General features: G+C 41.1%; 1 protein-coding gene across 5 annotated transcripts; it reads right to left on the reverse strand.

Moving 5' to 3' along the window:
* Positions 1-995: 995 nt before the first annotated feature.
* Positions 996-20304, reverse strand: si:ch211-247n2.1 (calcium-activated potassium channel subunit beta-2). Of its 5 annotated transcripts, none has more exons than XM_048253718.1 (6): positions 20168-20304; positions 6251-6379; positions 5122-5292; positions 3823-4018; positions 3146-3426; positions 997-2967 (listed from the first exon to the last, which is right to left on the reverse strand). In XM_048253718.1, the coding sequence occupies exons 1-6, from the start codon at positions 20203-20205 to the stop codon at positions 2871-2873; spliced, it is 912 nt and encodes a 303-aa protein (XP_048109675.1). In that variant the 5' UTR covers positions 20206-20304; the 3' UTR covers positions 997-2870. The 5 variants fall into 5 exon arrangements, with proteins under 5 accessions (XP_048109676.1, XP_048109675.1, XP_048109679.1 ...); XM_048253722.1 differs by lacking the exon at positions 20168-20304 and adding an exon at positions 18667-18798; XM_048253721.1 differs by lacking the exon at positions 20168-20304 and adding an exon at positions 14292-14406.
* Between the last annotated feature and the right edge of the window lie 393 nt (positions 20305-20697).

Genomic DNA, 20697 nt, shown 5'->3' on the forward strand with positions numbered 1-20697 from the left:
ATGTTTTCTGTCGCCACTCACCACCACATCATCTCTGGACGTCAATATGAGAGTCCCTCCCCCCATCTCTAAAACTACCAGCCAGACCCTCAGATCATGACAACAGAGATTGGTAAGTCAACAAACAAATCCAGTGAAAGCCTGCCACTGACCCAAAGTCCTCTGGTATCTAAGCAGCAGTTCATTAAGAGATTTTTACAACAGGTATCATGCTCTTCACTACATATTTGGGATTGTTTTGCTTTGGCTGATATTGTGACAGACTTTTTCTGTTGTTGAGGATAAAAGACTATTGTAAGATTTAGCAGGATTGTGAAATTGAAAAATGTTAACCATAGCTTAAGAGGCCACAGATATAAACCATAAATACACATCTACAGTTTTAGTACATGACACATAGACTTATTCCCCCTAGGATTTCTCAAGTGTTTCAATTCAGCCCATTTGTGTCCATTTCTACAGCCCTTCCGCCCATGCTCTGCAGATGTTCCTGGTAAACAAACAGCACAGCTGCGCTTTAAAAGCACAGGAAGTCCACATTCATCAAGTAGTCGCCAGGCCAGGGCTTTCTTCTGTTGCTAGGGAACAGCAGGAAGTGAGAGTTTCCTACACACAGAGATGCTGGTTGTCAGTGCTGCTACTGCCAAGGCTGCTCATTTGGGTGTAAATGAATGGCCACCCGGCTCTGTGGTCACACACACACAAATGACTGTTATTCTGCTCTCGGTTGTTTTGGGCTTCTACGTGGCTTGTTGTGCTCTCTGCTCATGTCCTGTTGACTCCATGGCCAGATCTAGCGCAGATCTGGCATTGATCCGGGTCACAGCAGCTCTTCTTACATGGATGCATAATGAGGTGATTTGCATGGTTACATGGTCACCACCACCGTCCACTCCTCTCCAACCCCCATCCCCCATCCCTCGGTTACTGAGTGCATCTCGCTCCATAAGAATGCACATTTATCCTCCATCAATAAAAAAATCACAGCAGATTGTATTCTCAGGCTCCAATAGTGTAACTTTGTGACAGCATCCAGCAGTCTCTGTCTCTCTGTTTAATCACATATCACATAAAAAGACGGTACATGGTCAAAATGGCCTTTTTTTGATTGATATGATGACAGGGTGGCGACTGATTAGATCTCTGCTTCAGCAGAATCACTATGACATAAAAGTCAGCTGATTGGGCTTTGAAAGATGCCCTTGCAGGAAAGTCCTCCTGAGCAAACCCACCTCACCGCAACTGTGGAAACAGACTCCTCCTGGAGATGCTTTTGTAATCAGAATGGGTTTTGTACAAGTACAACTGTTCTATCTCAATGATGTTATTTTAGGTTTCTGTAAATTCAAAATGGCTGGTCCAGATGTGGCTTGGTTTCCAGCTGTCACATTACATAAATGCACGTTAATTACACATCCATAACAGAAAAGAGAGAACCACCGTTTCCATCACACACAAAGGAATCATATCATTGCCATTCATTCAGATATGCATCAAATGTGGAGTAGCATGCACAAGACTGTTATGGCTCGCGAGTATATTGACTGCTTTATCCAGATAACAAATACCTCTGGGACAATATCACACAAGACCTGGAGCCCATTTGGCCATGGAACCAACAACCCCATCACTGGTATAGGCTAGTCTTTCTAGGAGACATAGACTGTATAAAAAAGAGAGACACCCACAGTAAAATGTGGACTTAATATGGGTGGGATAGACAGAGCTCAAAGTGTAACTGAAAATGTGGGGTTTACAGCACAGGGACATGCAGAACAAGGTCACTGTCCTAGTGGAAAAGCCTGCAGACGAGCATCATTAGTTTGGTTTTCAACACGTTTCTAATTACAGTTCTTACAAGTTGTTCCCAGACTGTGAACTCTTGTCATGTTGTGCCTAAGTTACATATGTCCGTGAGAGACCAGTAAAGAGAGAACGGGACATGTTCACAGGTTCTCACATTTGCTTTCTCAGCAGTAAAGCTACAGTCCCTTTTTGGTGCTTCGTTGACAGAAACATAAAAATTCATATGTCTACGAACAACGCCATGCTATACCATTAGATCTCATCAACACCACACAAACCAAACTCTAACAAACCCAAACATGTTAACACTGGCTGTGTAAAACTGATGAATAGTAGTCTATTTTATTTGTAGAAGTTTTTTTTTATTAAGGAGGGCAAGAACTGTTTCATGTAAAACAGATAACCAGGTGATTCAGCATCCATTTCAAAAGACTGACTGCAACTGATGATTGCTACTATGGAAGCAAAAATGCAACCAATGGTTAACTTAAAGATATGCAGTGCTTTGGTCAGGATGCACAGGAGTTGTTTTAATAAAATATGCATCAGTTAGGCAACTCTTTTCAACTACAGATTACTTTTAAGAAAATGCATGCTTATGAGCACAAGATATGTGTCATGTTGCAACCCCCTGCCACTCAGAAAAGAGAGAAAAAAGAGCACACAGCACGGAATCACTGGAATTTGTCTAGAATCGCCACCCAGACAACTACAATTGCTCAGAGTTACACCACATTGTCTAGAAGGAAGCATGATTCCACTTTAGGCGGTATCCCACAGTGTTGGCTTGGAATGAGGTTTCTGTGCATCCAGACAGGGAACATATGTTAACAGAGCGGCACAATTTGGCCACTTGTGTCGACCTTTGCTCTTCGGTGTACAATTGGGCTCCATCCAATCTGTGTTGTGAATGTAGTGTTTATAGAAGTGTTCAAATCAAAACAGGCTGGATAGAGGTGCTTGGATGTTTTGGGAGCTGGGGGCATGTTGGGGGAGGGGGGCATGTTTCTCTGAAGAGTGCTGATTTGGAAGGTCAACTCTGCCCTGGACACTGCAAGCAGTTGTCACACTGTATCCAGGACCGGTGTACTGCGTCTCTGCCTGGAAACGGAAGCAACTCTCTCTCTGTGGCGTGCAGCCTCGAAGAGGGAGAGACCAAGCCTGTGAGAAACACATCAGTCAGAGACATCTCTCTTGCTCTTATCCTCCTCTCATTGAGCGAGTCATCATGAGTCCAAATAAAAAAGCACACACCAGCTCCTTTTTGTCCACCTTTCCTGAGATGAGGAAATAAGGGATCATCTAGTCTGCAGTCACGGTCATCACGTCTGTCTCTCACCTTTTAATCCGACTGATTTGTTCACACAGAATGGACAGGTACTGTGTGAGTTTCACCATGGCGATGATGAGCGTGCCCCCGACGAACATGCACGTGGGCCAGAAGAGGGAGTGGAAGACGGCGCCGCGGCCGTAGAGTCTGGTCAGCAGCACGGAGTCCTGCTGCTCGCCTGGGTCGTAGTAGCAAGGCACCTGCTGGTGCATCTTCAGTCTCTCAGAGATGTTCAGGACCATTGAGTGCATGGTAGTGTGATCCTTGCGGCACTTGGGAACATAGAAACACTGCAGGGACAGAGAGAGCCATGACAATAAATAACCTCTGACGCCACTTACAGAAACCAAGATGTAACTGCAGCAATCCTACAATCCTATTAGCTGTTTTGTTATGGCTGACACATGAAAAGGTCTTGAACTGTTGTAAATGTGATTCATTAGCAGTAGTGGAGACAGCTATAAAGCATAGCTATAAATCTCAAAATACCTTGCATTTCAGATTGAACATCTCCATCACTTGTTCACCACACTTGATACTGTTAGACACATGCAGGTGTGCGCAACAGAAACTACGGATACAAAACACTATTTATAAGCTTGCTGAGGATTTTGAGATTTACATCAGCACCTTAATTTGATCTAGATAGTTCTAGAAAGACCTGTCAGCCACAGGCTCCTGCTCACCTCGGGGTTGGAGTCCTGTGCCTCCTCGTTGTAGGAGAGCCGGAGCACTCGGCCGGATGTGTTGAGACTGACGAACACCTGTAAGCATGGATACCTGGAACTCTTCCAGCACTCGGAGCCGCAGCTGTAGGTGCAGTTAATCTCGGCCACGACAGTAGAGTTGAGCACAGTGCAGCTGGACTCCTCCGTCCACACGCTGAGCATGCATAGGGCAGACAAGAGGGAAAGTCACTGACCTGCTTAGCCAGATGACACCCTTGTATATTTTACAGACTCGACTCGTAAATGACATGAAATGATAACAAGGCCAAAGGTTTGTTTTATGTTGCTGTTATCATTGTTCACATCCAATCTCAAAGTGAAACATCTGGTGCTCTTTTGTTTCCACTGTATATGAGATGCTGTGTATGAGAGACTCTATGATGTTCATGGGAAATAGAGACCCATGCATGCACTAGGTCAGTTATTGTCGGCTGAATCAGTGATCACATAGTTTCAATTGCTACCTCATGAACTCCCTCTGCCACAATTTCATGTTACATATTTTTTTATAATAACTAGTTGCCCATTGCCCAGTGACAACATAATATTCCAATAATTATTCCATAATAATTGCTTTTATTAAGTAGAAATAATCAAAACAACCCAACTTCAGTTTGACTGATATTACCTGAAATTCCCAATAAAAATGATTAATGAAAATTCATTAAAATGGAGCTTATCTCTTTTGGTAAATTAACTCCTGAAATTAACTCTAAAGCAGCACCAAGCAGTGTTAGGGTGGCTAAGTTTATGGCTTAAGGTACTTCTTTTTCATGTACACCCTGATTGGGACATTAATGTCACCCTTCTTGTACACCCTCATTGGTACATTAATGTCACCCTTCTTGTACACCCTCATTGGTACATTAATGTCACCCTTCTTGTTTAGCTCAGAGTTTCCCATGCTCAGCTGGCTTTTTAATTACCACTGAAGACAATTTGGTGCAAGAACACAACCTGCTCCAGTGTGCCAGAGGTCAGCATCATTTGGGCATGCTCAACAATTCCCAATTTCAGCTCCTGGCACAGCGATATGTTTTGGGTGCAGCAGAAGAGAGGTTCTGAAGCCAAGTGTGTCCGCTTTCTATTACAGATCGACAGAATGTGGGCAACAAATTAGGCTATTTATATTAATAGTGTTCTGGCAGGGCATGAGTGGGGAATTGGCACGCTGGCACGCTGTGAAGTACAATAATCGGCTGATTTCACACACCTGTGTTTTGACACAGCGGAATGGGGTGGGGGGGTCTGGCATACCTGTCTGAGTAGGAGCGCACCATAGTAATGCCCAAGACAAAGTACATCATGACGGAGAATAGGATCATGCTCAGGCCCAGCAGAATGGCTCGGTCCTCTCCTGCCTTCAGAGCCGTCACCGTCTTCCTCTTGTCCAAGATGTCATACTCACGGATCTTTTGGTATATTGTCCTGACATATGACATTATGTTTTAGGAACATAGCAACACATTACATTTATATAACGTTTTTCACGACACTCAAAGCGCTTCACATTGAAGGGGGAACCTCACTAGCCACCACCAATGTGGAGCACCCACCCAGGTGATGCACAGCAGCCATTAAGTGCCAGAATGCTCACCACACACCAGCCTGCACACACCAACTCAAAACCACCTTATATGCACATCCCTACATATTATATAGACACACATTTGATAGTGATAATTATAGGATCAATGTATTGTAATTGTGTCTGATGTGAAAATGACAACAAAGATAAACCTATGGTTATGGATACAATATAAAGTTAATCATGCATTTGTCCCTCAAACAGAACAAAATGTTTCCTTAGAAGTAATGATGGATGTAAACACTCCTCAGGAAAAAGACATCAGTAAATATGTGACAGACTGATGAACACTGATGAACACAAAGTTGTTTGATCACTATCAACAACAAATGAGTACATAACTCATTACAGTTGGGCACTGTAGGTGTTTTAAAACTCTCATCAATTGCTTATTTCTTTTTAAAAACCAAATGTGTGAGAAACACTGTACATGACTCCAGGAAAGATTTTTTATGCGCCTTATAACTATAAATGTACAAATTTGTATACAACAAATTTGCCATGTTATGCACCACTTAAAGTTTCTTTAAAAGTTTGGCTTCAATAAGAATACAGTATGAAAATGCAGTCTCATATTCCCATGATGAGCATGATTAGTTATGAAACCACCCTCTCTCATGACCTGCCCTCTCCTCACCTCTAAAGCCATTCCTAAAACACTGTATCACTGTCATGATGCCACCACTGTGGTTTCTATTCTATTCTTACACATCATAGCATGGATACAACATCACCACCATTTGTTCCATCCTGTCTGCATGCACTTCTATCTGAAAGATGAGCATATCACCACCATACCTTCCCTCATGTCCTGTTCTTTGAGCGCCGCCTTTGGCTCCAGCCCATAGGAACATCCTCCCTGCTGCTCCAGAGTGGCTATGGCTCAGTGAAGGCTTCAGATAAGGCTGCTGGTGCTGCTGGAAGGTCCTGAGAGGAGAGCACGATCGGTCAGTCAGGCATCCGTGAGCTTTAACTCCCCCGATCCTGCTCCTCCCTTTGTGCCGTCCAGTGCTCTTCCCCTCTCACACACACATGCACACAGGTGGACAACAGTGAAGACCACTGGAGTCTCTAAGACATGGGGTTCGAGCTCAGTTTTTCCAAGACAATGTTCCTAAGTTGCCGACAACAAGCACTACCAGAACGAGGCAAGTTAGGGCTCTTGAGAAGTGTTGGACAGACTGGTCATCCTATTGTTTCCGACTGAGAGCAAGCAGTGCCAGTGCCATTTCCACGTGTGAGTTGAGAGAGATGGGGAGAGTGAGTGAGGGATGCAGAGAGGGAGACTGAAACAGAGAGAGAGAGAGAGAGAGAGAGAGAGAGAGAGAGAGAGAGAGAGAGAGGGAGGGGCAGAAAGCAGTGGTGCCCCCACCACCTGAATGGAATGAGTGGCAGTCTCTGAGCCCGCACGCTTCACATCACATGCATCCTCATTTCCTGCCCCTTCTCATTTGCCACTGCCTATTCATAGGCGGCGGGGCTGTGGGGACTATGGAATAATGATGAGGTCTGCCGGCACAACAGACCCTCGCCACAACATTGATCCCTTCCAACGTTTCAAATGGTGTGAGGCGGGTGCTGTTCAAAGCCACCACTCCTCCACCCCTGCCCTGCTGGGTGAATGGTCTTCCCAAAGAGCCTATAACATTATTGTGACACAGGTGTTTGGGAGGAGGAGGTGGGGTGTGATTAACAGTATCTTTATGTATTGTGCGTATGCAGGCAATGTGCCAAGGCAGCGCTCACTGGCTGGATAATGTTTTCCATTCGGCCTCCTTGTATTAATTGAGAGTTTTTGTGTGCACACGTGTTCGCTTGTGTTCATGGGTGGGCCAGCTTGGAAAAACTTGTGCATTGTGCATGAGTGACTATTGGCAAACATTTAATTAGCCCCTGCTGCTCTAAAAGCCGTTCCTTGCCACTTAGATAAGAGCAAACATTTGTGCATTGCATGTACATATTCAAGAGATAACTGTTTCTCTACTCAGAATAATGCTTTTGGCTTTGTGGCAATGTAATTCCATTTACCAAGTGTCTGCTTTCCTGACAGAGTTATTTGTTTACGTATGACAGCCTGCTCCTCACCACTGTGCCGGAGGAAGCTGTCATTTTGCCACTTTTCACTGAGGATAAAGTGCTTTCGATAACCCCCAGTAAAAGCACAGATTGCTTTTGCCTGCTGTAGAGCATGTTGGATGTCACAGATAAGACATGAGGCTCTTTCTGGCCACATCTTCCTAATGTCTCAGCAGACGTCGGCCCAACAGCGTCTGCTGTGATGACTGACAGGGGAGACTCTCGGATCCTGGTATGTCTGTGGAGCTAAAGCTGAAGTTGTCATTTATATTCCTTTTTCATCTGTGGGTCATGTGTGCAGACATATCCCAATAGTATGATGCAGTATGATGGAAATATGGAGGGGGTGGGCGTGGGGGGTGGATTGCATTTACTACCACATTTCTACCCTTGTAATGACCTTGTTGGAAACAAATAGGCTGTTTATTTATCAGTATTCCAACAGACAGTAGCACCTGGAGAGGTCTTGAAAACATCTGGACAGGTCAGCCTCAATTGATGCAAATTATCACCTTGGCCACTAATCCTCACTGACATTTAATTGCAGAGGTTCCTCAACAATCATTACTCATCTGGAAGCACATTATTTGGGGGGCAATCCTTTATCATCTTAAGTGGCAAGTCTCTAGACTGCTATTTCCAAACATCAAGCAACAAACAAACAAACAACGAAGCCTACTGAAACATTAGGATATGATCAGTGATAAGCACCTTCCAGCAGGGGACAGCCTACTTGGAGGTGTAGGCCATAAGTATGCCAAAGTGATTCAAATTAAATGTTTTTTCTCATTGAGACAATGTCCTTTTCTTTCAAACAGTGTTTCTATTTAACAAGGGACCTCAGTATATGTTTGCAGGTGTTAAGCTCAATGGACTGTTTAATTATGGAAATGAGGGCATATTAGTTCATCCCTGCCACCACTGACTATTGAATGTGCCCTGGCAACTGAAGAGGATCTTAATGAAATGTTCCTGTTTATCTTAAACAATAACTCAAACTAAGGATCCGCAATCAGGAAAATTGCTACAACTGTAACTGAAAAAAGGAAATCTCTCCACTGAATGTAGCTGTTCTCTATATAAAGACGGTAATTAATAGGCCTTTCATGTGCAATGTACTTCAGTTAATTAAAAAAGCTTGGTGCTTTTTGGAAAGACTGCTGACGATGGATGAGGAGCATTGGCAAAAAGCCACAGTGTCCATAACATCCACATAAAGGTCTCTAGATGAGCATGTGTCAGCTAACATGGTCGCTTTCATTTATTGGTAAGTTGACTATGTTAGCAAGTCTCACTAGATAGCCTAGGTTATACAGTGCAGAATCCATTGAGTTGCATTAGTAATGTGATGTTCATTAGCCGAGCAATCCCCCTACCCCATTTATTTAACACATAATTACATGCCTAATCTTGCATGAAATTATTTCACTAATTGCAAGGAAGGTAAACTCAAGAGGACAGCATATGCTAAAGAGGTTAAATATGGTCTAAATAAAATGCTTTTTTTTTTTTTTTTTTTACCAAACAAAAACGTGTCCACAAGGATGAAATAAGCTGCAATAAATGCATCCTCAGTTTTGGCAGCATGACTACTGAACCCTGCACCTCTAGGAGCAGATAAGAGAGAGAGAGCAGATAAACACAAAGCTTCATTATGTACCAATCAGCTATCGATGGATCAATATATCACATACAAGATAAAGTCATTGTAAAATGCTACCTGAGATGCATAATTGGCTTTTTACATTGATTTTCCATTCCTTTTTAATACAATCTGGTTAAGTAGATTAATGATGATAGGTCTTGTTGTTTTGCTAACAGGCAAACCTGCCAAGAAAACTACCCCTGGCACTCATATAGACTAGTGAGTCTATTAAACACCTTATGACAATTACCAGAGTGTTTTCATTCTTTGGGAAATAGCTGGAGATTAATGAGATATTATTTCCAGAACCTGATTCAATGATGCTGATAATTAATGAATTGAAATATTTAGCGATTAGTGCATGAGCAATTCCTGAGCCTGTTTCATATTTTTATATTTTTGCAAATGGGCTTCAGAGAGACTATAGATTGAGATTTGTAGTCAAATGCACTTGGACAGATGTAGGCTCTTTTCCATCAATTTGCATTAAAACAGACTTGGATGTGTGTGGGTTTTGTTTTGAAATGTCACAAAGCCCAAGTATTCTATGTTCTGTCATTATCAAGCAAATTATCTTTTAATGAAAGCACTTTCAGGTCTATTACTCTAATGAGGTTTTTATTATGGAAACTTTCTCCTCTGGTGGTCAGACAGGCATGCTTGTGAAACTTAAACACACGCTCACGAGACAGCAGGGAATACACAGTTAGCAAAAGCAGTGGGTGGTGACAAAGAGAGGCCTTCACATGCCTTAACATTGTTACCACCTTGATTTAAGAGGGCATAGTCGACCCTGGCATATATGGGAGCTGCAATTTTAGAGTTGTTTAAAGCGGGGGCAAAGTGTTCACCAATCTTAACATAAACCTGGAGGAAAACAAGGTGTTTATGGTGAGGATAGGCATGTGTCCTTCAACATATAGTAGACCTCACTGAGGACCTGTCAAATGCATAGAGTTATAGTTGAAGAGTGTGAGGATACTGAATTCATTTAGAGGGATCCAGAATGGTGTGTTTGAATCCCTTTATGCCAGTTTTGTTAAACAAGGGATCCATCTCATTGTACAGGAACCCTCTTACTGTAACGTGTTAGCATTTCAGTCTAAAACCCATCTATGGTTGTGTTGACAAAAATAAAATCACCGCACAAAAAGGATCATTTTGTAATGTAATTAAAGTTTTAGACTGGGGATGGGGTGTGTGTGTGGGGGGGTAGCACGTTAAGCTGTCAGCAAATTAAACTGCAGGTTGTAGCAATATTTCAACAAACTGTCTAACAAATTGCCAGGATTTCAAAGCTTTTTCTGTTTTTAGAATGGCTCAAAGTGGTGCTTTTAACTTTATGGCTCCAGTAATTTCAAGTTAATTGAACATTAACTACTACAAACGGGCCCATTCACTGTCACATTAATATGAACAAATCCATTCTATTCAATTTTTAATAAAGCACAAACTGTCTAAGCACTCCCTTAAAGAAGCAGTTTACTGTATTTAGGGGGAACAGTGTTGTTGGTGTTGCACATCTATTTTTTTTCTGTGGTTGGTGTTTATCGTTGTACCAAATTTAACCATGACTGTTATGCAATGAGTATAATTGCAAGATGTAAAAGTTTTATAGCAATATTCTTTATAGTATTTAGATCTCATTTTATCCTGTTTTTATCCTGCTTTTATTATCGTTCTCACTTGCCACAGCTACACAAGTATGAAATTATTACTTCAAATCAGAAATAGTCTTGATGGGATTCATTTTGAAACAGCCTTGTTAAGGAAAGCCAACTGTCCATGTATCCATACCCACTGTGTTAACCAAAGCTCTGCGGCGAGCATAAGAAACATTCCAAGGATTTCAAAACATGTAATTTACAACCAGACACCACGTTGTCTCCTTTGAACGTGTGATAGAGACCATTGGGACAGCAGGGGTATTCTGAGCAGTGTGTGCAAGGGGAGGGGTTGGGGGGAGTAGGAGGAATCTTGTATCCATGGGTGTTCTTGACAAGTGTCCTGAGTTATTTGTGTGCCATAAATAGCAGGGTTGGACCACATAGCCATGTTCTCCCCCCCAGACCAGGACAGACTCCAACACCACTGCCTTCTGTAATGACAGGGAAAGTGCGAGAGCTATCCACAGACTGGGTGAATAGAGAATGAGGGCTGAACACAGCAACACCAGTCAGCACCCTCTAACATGCTTTCAAATAGGAGATACAGTAGGCCTATCTTATCATCTTGTCATGACGTATGTCACAGTGCACTAAAAGACCACCATAGGCACTTACATATTTGTTTGAATTACTGACTTCTTTGGAGCCCACACTGTTACATTAGGGTAATTGCAATTGTTTAAGCCCTTTTTCCTTTTGACTGTAACCTCTAATTTTACCATCAGACATTGAAAGCTAAAAATCAGCTTGCTAAAAATACACCTTCCAGATTGGTCCTCATCTGGTAAATTATACGGTTAGTCTGGGACAATCAAACAGTTAAGTAAGACTAATGACACAAAATAAGAAAATTCTGCTCCAAATACTAAGGGCTTTTTTTCAAACTATGGTGAAGATGGCCACAATATGCCATCTTGAAAACATGCTGTGAGCAAATTAGCCTATAGGCCTAGGAATGCATCAGTTTCTACATCTACAGTATAGGCTACTGAAAATATATATATTTTTTCAATATCTGAGTGTTATATTCAGAATAACTCTAAATACTTAAAAATTAACAAAACCAAATACAACCCAAAATCCTGAGGATGCATATCTGTAGGAGTTCAGCAGTACTTTGTAGTCGTATCTCAAGACAGGCCTAGCCTAGCTGTGTTGATGGACTGTAGGCCAAAAAGTTCCACTGCAAATTCCATACTGTAAATTCCATACTAGTCTATTTTCTTGAACCCAGAAATGTTGAGTACACTAAAGTTTTATTGCAGAAATGTCATCTATAGGCCTAGTGGATGGATTTCAACTTGGTGGCTAAAAGTTGCACCTAGGGCAATTTGCATAATTAGCAAAATAAGATAATTAAAGCGTGAATAGGGTAAAAAAAAATAATTATTGCTATCACCATGAAATTTCACCAACTCAGACCCCCAAGTATACGTGTTTTCCCTTGGAAAAATCATTTTGAGCCTGGCTTTATCAAACGATCTGATTTTGTTTGGAAGCAAATAAGTGCATATTTAATGAGAGATATATATTTGCATATTTAAACATTAGAATAGAAAAAAACATGCAATACATTTTTTCTCATCTTCACATAAGTAATCAACTGAAAAAGTTTCATGTTGATAGCTTTCTGCAATAAACCTTTACTCAACATTTCTGGGTTCACTATTGGGCCTATGGGAGATGCAACTAGACTATACCACATTCTCTGACTACACTGCAAATTCAAAGAACCAGACCTAGAGGCTAGTGCGTGCTACCTATTGTTTGTTTAGGCAGCAGGTGGTTCTGGTTTACAGCTGGCAACATACCATTCGGCAATGTGCAAGAGAAGCATGCTACCGTTTTGGAGTGACTGGTAAAGTGCCATACAATACAATTACAGTAGGCCTACCCTATTGTTATATGTTAACATAACCTTAATGGATAACTTACGACTGTAAGCAGATAAGGCCATTAGCAATTATTTGTTAGTGCATCGAGACAAATCTATTCTGGACTATTTTAGCTAATAAATGCTAGCTAAACTATCTTTAATCAATAAACTATCTAGGTTTATTTATCAAAGCTGTCTCTCAAAAGCCGGTAATGTAAAATCATTCCCCTCACATTTTATAATTTTATAATCACAACGTTTAACTAACAATTGTTAGCAACATCTATCCAAGCACAAAGTGTTTACTGCTAATGATTGGCGCTTTGCTAATAATATACTACTAGCTGAGTTACATGTAGCTATAACTTGCCTAACATAGATAGTTGCTGCCCCTATGTAAACAGCTTCAAGACAGCTGCCTATCAGAGAATGTCTACTAATGTTTAGCTTAAACTCATTACTTGACCAAAGGTGTCAAAACTGTTGGAAAGGCTAACAACCACTACATCGCTTTTGGCTGTTTAAGGTCAGGCTCTATTGTCTACTTCCTGGTATTGATTTTCTGTCACTCAGATTATCTTTAAAAAATATTTGGAAGTTGTTTACTTACTGGTCATGGTCATGGTCATCATATTGTAATATAACATATTTTTATAATGGTGCTGATGACTCTCCAAAGATTGTATTGAGTTGATAGGATTGAGTAGAACTAAATCCCACTCTGTACAGTCAAATAAAATCCAACAAAACGACCAGAGAAGGTTGATACCACATACCACTTCTGTCTGCACAATCTACCGGTTTGCATTGTTTTTTGAGAAAGCATCAGAGTGTGTTCATTTGTTGTAGGTGTATGCTTTTCGACAGCAGCCATCAATTGGTAAATGTGAAGTCTGTTTTTTTGCTCCTGTGGCCCAGCCTCTGGTCAGGCATCCACTCAGCAGACTGTTAATCACAGTCAACACTCGGGCCTGTTCAGGAAGGGCGCTGCTGCAGCCGTGTAATGGGCCTCAAACAACAGTGATAAATCAGGGCAAGGAGCCAATATGCAACAGCTAGTTTATGCAGCTGACAAAAGCTTCATGTTGCAGACGGGCTATGCCACTCCTGAAACAGTATGATGGGATGGGTGCAAATACTGGTGAGGCACATCTGGTTGTGCATATTAGAGAGCATAGCCATTGCATTTTCTTTTAGTTTGTTGTGTTCATTATTCATGCAGTGAATTCTTGGGTTCAGTATGTTTTGGCTGATTGTAGTAAAATTGAGTTGGCATGATCTAGTTTAGCTAGTAGAAGCTACAGAAGGAAGAAGAAGGTTTACAGAGGTAATTTCGTCATTGCATTTTCATATATCCATATCCATATTGTGAGTATTTTATGAGTAATAGCCTAGTAGGCATGATCTTTACGATAACATCAATGAAAAGTTTTACCGAGATAATTTAAGAGAGATACTTTCAAACGAGAAGGCATTGGCAGCACCAGGCTGACAAATTAATAAGCTTACAATTACATTGTGATTTGGAAATTCACAATGTAAAAAGGCATCACTGACATAAAAAGAGAGGCATACCTGTGTGAGGTGACATTCAGGGAACACTGCGAAGCCAAGTGTTAAACCAATGTTGCTAAATGGCTCCCTAATCCCCTTGAAGCACCACAGATGCCCTGCCTGTCCTTTCTGTCTCCTCTGAGCTCACTGCAAAGCTATTACAAGCTGGTGGCTACCGACGATTTGTAGTTATTGCGGTAACAGCAACCCTCCTAGCAGATGAAATTGCAGTGGGTGATCACATGTGGTGTTTCTCTTGTTTCAATCACAGAGTAGTGGTGTTGGGCAGAGCAAGTTGTTGTCTATCCTTGATTGCCAAGCTTGATTTCTGAGATATGATTTTGCTCAGGTGTTTAACCCCACTCTGCAGTGGTTGTAGGTTGGCAGAGGTTAAACACAGAACATGATTAAAACACAGCTGTTGTCTGAATACTGCTGATATCGCCAACAAAATGATCCCCATTACTGATATGTCACCATTCACCAAAGGATGTACAATTTGAGATGATTAATCAAGGTTAATCTTATTTAAGATTATAAATTTCCTCATTGTTTATTGTAGGCATGAAATGTATAGGTATTAAGCAAAATGCAGTCTATGAGTATGAGCTTATTCCTGAGTATTGTTTTGTAGGGATGATCATAATTTAACTCTGTAGTAGGGCTGCAACAATTTTTAATCAAAGTTTCTTATGATTAAATCATAATTTTTTTTTATACACATATTTAGACATAATGGTCACATTATATTTGTATTAATATGGTTAGTTTCATGTGCTGTTGCAGAACATGAAGCATGATTGCCCCCTAATTACATACAGTTCAGATCAGCAACGACAACAACAGTATGGTGACCATTTTTGTCACCATACTGTTGCAAACACATTGCATGTCCTTGCAATGAAAACCATGATGACCACATATACTTTCATTTCAAGTGGCTGGCAAGTTATTTTTAGTAGTCCATTCATTCAGCTTTTCTAAAAGGTCACTTGATGTCCTCTCATTCGAGCTGTGTAGCATGATTATGACTTTGTGGTTACCAGTCCATTCCCGTTATGCTCACAGACGCGGAGGAGGATTCCCTCAATGGCGGTGCTAGTCTGGTGGATGGCAGCCAGCAAGCTGGCACCAAACAGGGTGAGAGAGCATGCGCTCATCTGCCAGTTCTGTGGTCTGGAGAGCCTGAGGAATCCAACCCCCCCTGGCAGTGCAATGTAACATAAGACCGTCAAATGATGGGCTGCACTTGTTCCCACTGTTAAAAACAGGGATTTCTGAGAAGGCATGGTCTGGCCTGGTCCATCAGGTGGCATCCAGTAGGCCCCCCTGGTGCCATTGTGATCTAAAAACTTGATTAGCAGCGAAGGGCGCGCTGGTTATTTACACACCCTTCCCAATATAGCGCCACAACAAAAAACACATGTCATCACTTCTTGGGACTTTATAGGCAGGTCTTGGGCAGGTCATTTGGAAATGTTTGATGAGGTTACATGCTTGCCATTCAGCATTGGACTAAAATGGCAGTAGAACAAGGCTGTGGAAACATAATCTATGAATATAACACTAGATTATGTAAGAGTATAGACCTGTAAAAGTTTTTATTGCACAAGTAGCTTTTAATATTGTATTACCATGGTCTTACATATAATATTGTACACCAGGTCTTACAATTTTGAAAATATTTCATGTGTGGTCAACTTTCATGATATCATTTATTAGGCTATTTATCCTCATCATTGATGGTGTTGAGTATGTTAAGTAAGGCCAATAATGATTGATATTGATCGACAGGAATAGCGGCAGGAAGTTACAAGTTTTGTCAGTGATTGTTTAGGTGCTTTTTCAGGGCTTGCTATGGATATACATTTAATAGGTGCATAGCGGAAGCATAGTCTTCATAGAACACTCCTGTTCCAGTTGTCTCAAGACTCATCTAACAGATGAAGATACGACTATTCCATCTGTCTGTCATGTAGAGCCCGACCGATTATTACCGATTTCAATATTTGATTCCAAAAATCGATGAACGACAAATCGGCGGTATTCATTTTCAACAAATACAATTTAAAAATGTACAAGGTGACAAATAATAAATAGGCCTAACTATCTGGTATTCTAATGAAAGGTTCTTATACAATAAACTATGAAAACATTATTATGAATAATAGTGTCAGATCTTTGTTCACAGATCTTGATTATTATTATTTAAATAACAGTGTTTTTTCATAATAATTTTTTTTTTCATAATGTGAGCTAATGTCCATAGTCGAATATGACGCTTGAACTTATTGCCTGCGTCGCGTCTCTGGAATGGCTCTGTTGCGTGTTGATTTTCATTCCGGTTCCCATGTTAACAGGTTACAGCAGCCACTCTGCCTCGAACCATGCTGCAACTGCGACCTAGCTAGAGAATAGAGGGGATGCCTATTTTGTTCCGCTTGACGTAAGTGGTTCTGTGCAGAAATACATTGAAAAGACCAGTTGATGGTCATAATTTGTGTTTAAAAGGGGAAGTGGAGGCCACGTGTACTATAAAGTAGGAGAAATATGGTGACCACCAATTCCCAATTTCTGCTTATATGCCTACAATAAATAAAGTTAGCCTCCATCACACAGCATTATTTTACTGTTGGACATAATTTTAAGCTGGAAAGACAATACTGGTCATTTAAATGAAGGATCAGATTTAGGCTTTCCTTTCCTTTCATTTCAGTATCGGCATCGGATATTAGATTGGCAAATATCTAATATTGGCACACCGATTTAACGGTCAGACTCTACTGTCATGTCCCCCTCCTAAGATTGAGCCTGTCAAGCAAGCAATGACACTACCTTTTGACGTGTACTTTTAGCTTGTCTGTCATTGTACAGTCATTCACAGTAACTCTGGAAAGGAATTTAGATGATATATCAAGGCATGTTGCCATGGAGCATTCAATGAAACCATTCCACAAAGCCTTGGGCTCACTGCCAGAGCAAGCCTGTATGATAACGTCAGGGACCAGATGTACAGTAGAGAAAGATGTCAGATAGTGTGGACTAGGCCTCAGGTAGTTTGTAAACTGATGTTGGATCAGATCTAATCCAAACATTATCTGGAGACAGTCTACCCTAAAGTATGTCCTTAGACATGCCACAATGTGATTGAAGGATTAAACAGAGTTAAGAATGTACAGCATCTGTAATGTCATTCAACTCAAGGTTCTTCTCTTCTTTGGGAGTATAAAGGAGAGACATCAAAATAATATCAGTTTTCAGAGGTCATCTAAATGTTTCATCCTCATAGGATGAACAGGCAATCTCCTAATTGCCAGCCAATGGGCGGCAAACCTTACACACCAGCTAAATTTACACACCCATTCATTCACACCATGCGTGTGCCTGGATGGAGCGCTAATATCCTCACCGGCTGGAGTCCCATTGAGTCCCTAGTGTGCAAAGCGCTAATGGGTGAGTGCTAGTGATACTGCCCGCTGTGCTTGTGTGGACCATACTCACAAGGCCAAAATTAGAGTATGGCATCAGAGGGATCAGAGTCTGTTGTTTAGAGAGGTCAAAGGGCAAGGGTCATATCCCGTGTCGGTCACCAAGTCAGAGGTGGCTTGTCCATCCTCAGTGTGTGTCACGAGACAGAGTGAAGGTCAGTCAATATGGAAATACACAGAGGGCCCTATCTAAAATGGTGGGCAAAGTGTAATAATGTCTGTCAAATAGTGGAATTCTTGTGCATGAATTATAGCTATCATGTGGTATGTAATAGTATTGAGATGATTCATCAATATTTGTGCTTAAGGTGTTGATGTGGCCCAACCTAAATTAGCTAGGCACTTTGCACTTTTCCCATAATTCAAATTAGGGCAACAAGAGTCCATGTTGTGTGAAGCTCACTTCCTCAAAGAGGCCCACAGATTAGACAGAGAGGTATTTGCACACAGGGTGGTTCTGCAGGTATTTAAGATGCAATGGAGAAAAATGTAAACTTTCACTGTAACATTTGGAATAAAACTTAGAAATGAAACAACATATTGTTTTTGCATGGCAATCATAATTTCTTTAGCATAGTCTCTACCTCTGTTTTTCTGCCTCCATTTCTCTCTATTTCTTTGGTTCAGACAAACACACACACACACACGCAATAGTGTTCCAAATTCCTACCTACTGCTGTCAAAGTAAATGGGCACTTTGGTAACGGAAGATCCTGGCAGACCAGAAACAATAGTTCTAGAACAGCCAGCAAGCCAAGTCGGTCCACAACAATACAATACATCCAGTAGCCTGAACATGACAAAAGGCTGCTGCCATGTAGAGTTCATGCTGTGTACATTTTCATTGATTTAGCTAAACCTGGTGTTGAAACAGCGAATGCAAGTTAAAGCCTCTGTGATTGTCCTACCTTTGGCTTTCTCGTTATTCTGCCTAACATTTGCTGCTTGATAATCCCATCACCAGATGAAGAGTATGGCTGTCAGGAGTTGTTTTAACTTGCCTGTAGATGTTCTGTTGCCTTAGTTGGTTAAGCCTGTTTCTGAGAGAACCTAATGGTGGCACAGCCTTGCTAACTCCTCACTTAAGCCACTGTGCTCAAAATGTTTCACATAGCTTGTGGTGCAATAAGAGTGACAGGCACAATAGACATAGGCACTCGCTCCCTCATGCTTAAAATTAGTCAGGCTGTGTGCATTTGTAGCCTATGTTGGGGGCGTGTGCTTGTCTGTATGTGTATTTGTGTAAATATTTTGGAGACATGAGAAAAACCAAATACCTGGGCTCCAGAACTAGGCTAATTGTTAGATTATGTTAAAGATATTTGTTGTGATAAATAGTCAGGAAAGATGAGTTTTACTAGTGTTGTCTGAATTTAGATCAGATTTCAGTACATTCAACTTTATTGTCACTACAGAACAGTACTCAATGAAGCACAATGAAGCAGAATTATCATCTAATCAGAGTAGATTAGAAGCAAAGTTTTGCAAAGAAAGTGCTATAAACAAAGGTTATAGGCTATATTGTAAGAAAATACATACAATTGTGATCATGAATAAAAGATACAATCATAAGAATGAATGGGAAACGAACGTTGGTAAGTGATGAATAGGAATAATCCAGTTGCTGCAGTTAGAGGTGTACAGACACAGACATACATAGCATGAGTTATATGACCAGTTCAAGTTACAGAGGTTAGCCTGTTAGTCTAACATACTTTATACCGTAAAATTGCATGCAGTTTATTTTATAAAAGAAATACTGAATCATCATGTATGAGCTAAATAGCCTAATCTACTGTTTGTACAGAACATAGCACTGAGCGAGAATGTCTCTGAACAGCTTTGAACTTAATATATTTTCTTCTGATAACCAGTTTGAACTTGAGTTCAATGGTGTGATTGACTTAGACATCTAGAGGTGAGCTATTGGTACTGCAGGCCTATTCAGAAAAGCAGGCTTTGATTTAGAAATAAAAATGACATTAAAAATGTTTGCCTTTGTTAAGCACCCCTTCATTGAACAGAAAATTAGGACTGAAAAGTACACTAGAAGTAGAAGCCTACTCTATCATGTAGTATTTAGTAATAGATCATGCACTGCTATGGCCAAAAGTATCAGGTCCTAAAGTATAAAATCCCACATAGAATTGGCTATCTCCTTTTGATTTGTTTTTGTATTCATCGTTTGAATTAATATAGTAAGATCCTTATCATGTAGTCTGTTTTAAATGCCTTTGAATCATATCCTTCTCATTTGGTTGCTAAGCACAGGTTTGGCGTGTTCAGTCAAGTGGGAGACACAAACAGACAAAAGAACTCGATTGTTTAACAAAGTAAAATGAAACCAACTTGGAGGGTCACAGAGGAGAGAATCAAGAGTTTCTCCAAGTGAAAAGATCATCTCCTTACCCCTGTCTCCACGCGTCTCGCATGTGTGTGCTGTACATCTCGTGTCTCGGGGAGCATGTCTGGCGCAGGGGTTTTTCCTTTCCTTTCCACAAGGAAGCAGCAGCCCATTTGTTTGGAGGGAGCAGTGCCCACTGCGCCACCACTCCACTGCGCCACCACTCACAGCTCCGTCCCACCACTCATTTCCTCCCAGTATCCTGTCTCAGTGAGAGTGACGGCCAACACTGACAGGAGTCACTGCTCAGGGTACTACTGCTTTAACGCACTCAGGGTACTACTGCTTTAACACACTCAGGGTACTACACTCAGGGTACTACTATTTTAACACACTCAGGGTACTACACTCAGGGTACTACTACTTTAACACACTCAGGGCACTTAGGGTACTACTGCTTTAACACACTCAGGGTACTACTGCTTTAACACACTCAGGGTACTACACTCAGGGTACTACTGCTTTAACACACTCAGGGTACTACTGCTTTTTACGCACTGTTAGTTAATATAAGATGTTGGAAACATATTCTGTC

Source organism: Alosa alosa, chromosome 9, assembly GCF_017589495.1.
Source record: "Alosa alosa isolate M-15738 ecotype Scorff River chromosome 9, AALO_Geno_1.1, whole genome shotgun sequence".
Taxonomy (NCBI): Eukaryota; Metazoa; Chordata; class Actinopteri; order Clupeiformes; family Clupeidae; genus Alosa; species Alosa alosa.

Excerpts from the sequence above, each read along its gene's own strand:
- si:ch211-247n2.1 (XM_048253718.1), bottom strand. The coding sequence starts at position 20,205 with ATGTACAGCACACACATGCGAGACGCGTGGAGACAGGG. Across the intron at positions 5,293-6,250 it reads AGAACAGGACATGAGGGAAG|GACAATATACCAAAAGATCC; the intron begins GTATGGTGGTGA and ends GTCATATGTCAG. Across the intron at positions 2,968-3,145 it reads CAAATCAGTCGGATTAAAAG|GCTTGGTCTCTCCCTCTTCG; the intron begins GTGAGAGACAGA and ends TGTTTCTCACAG.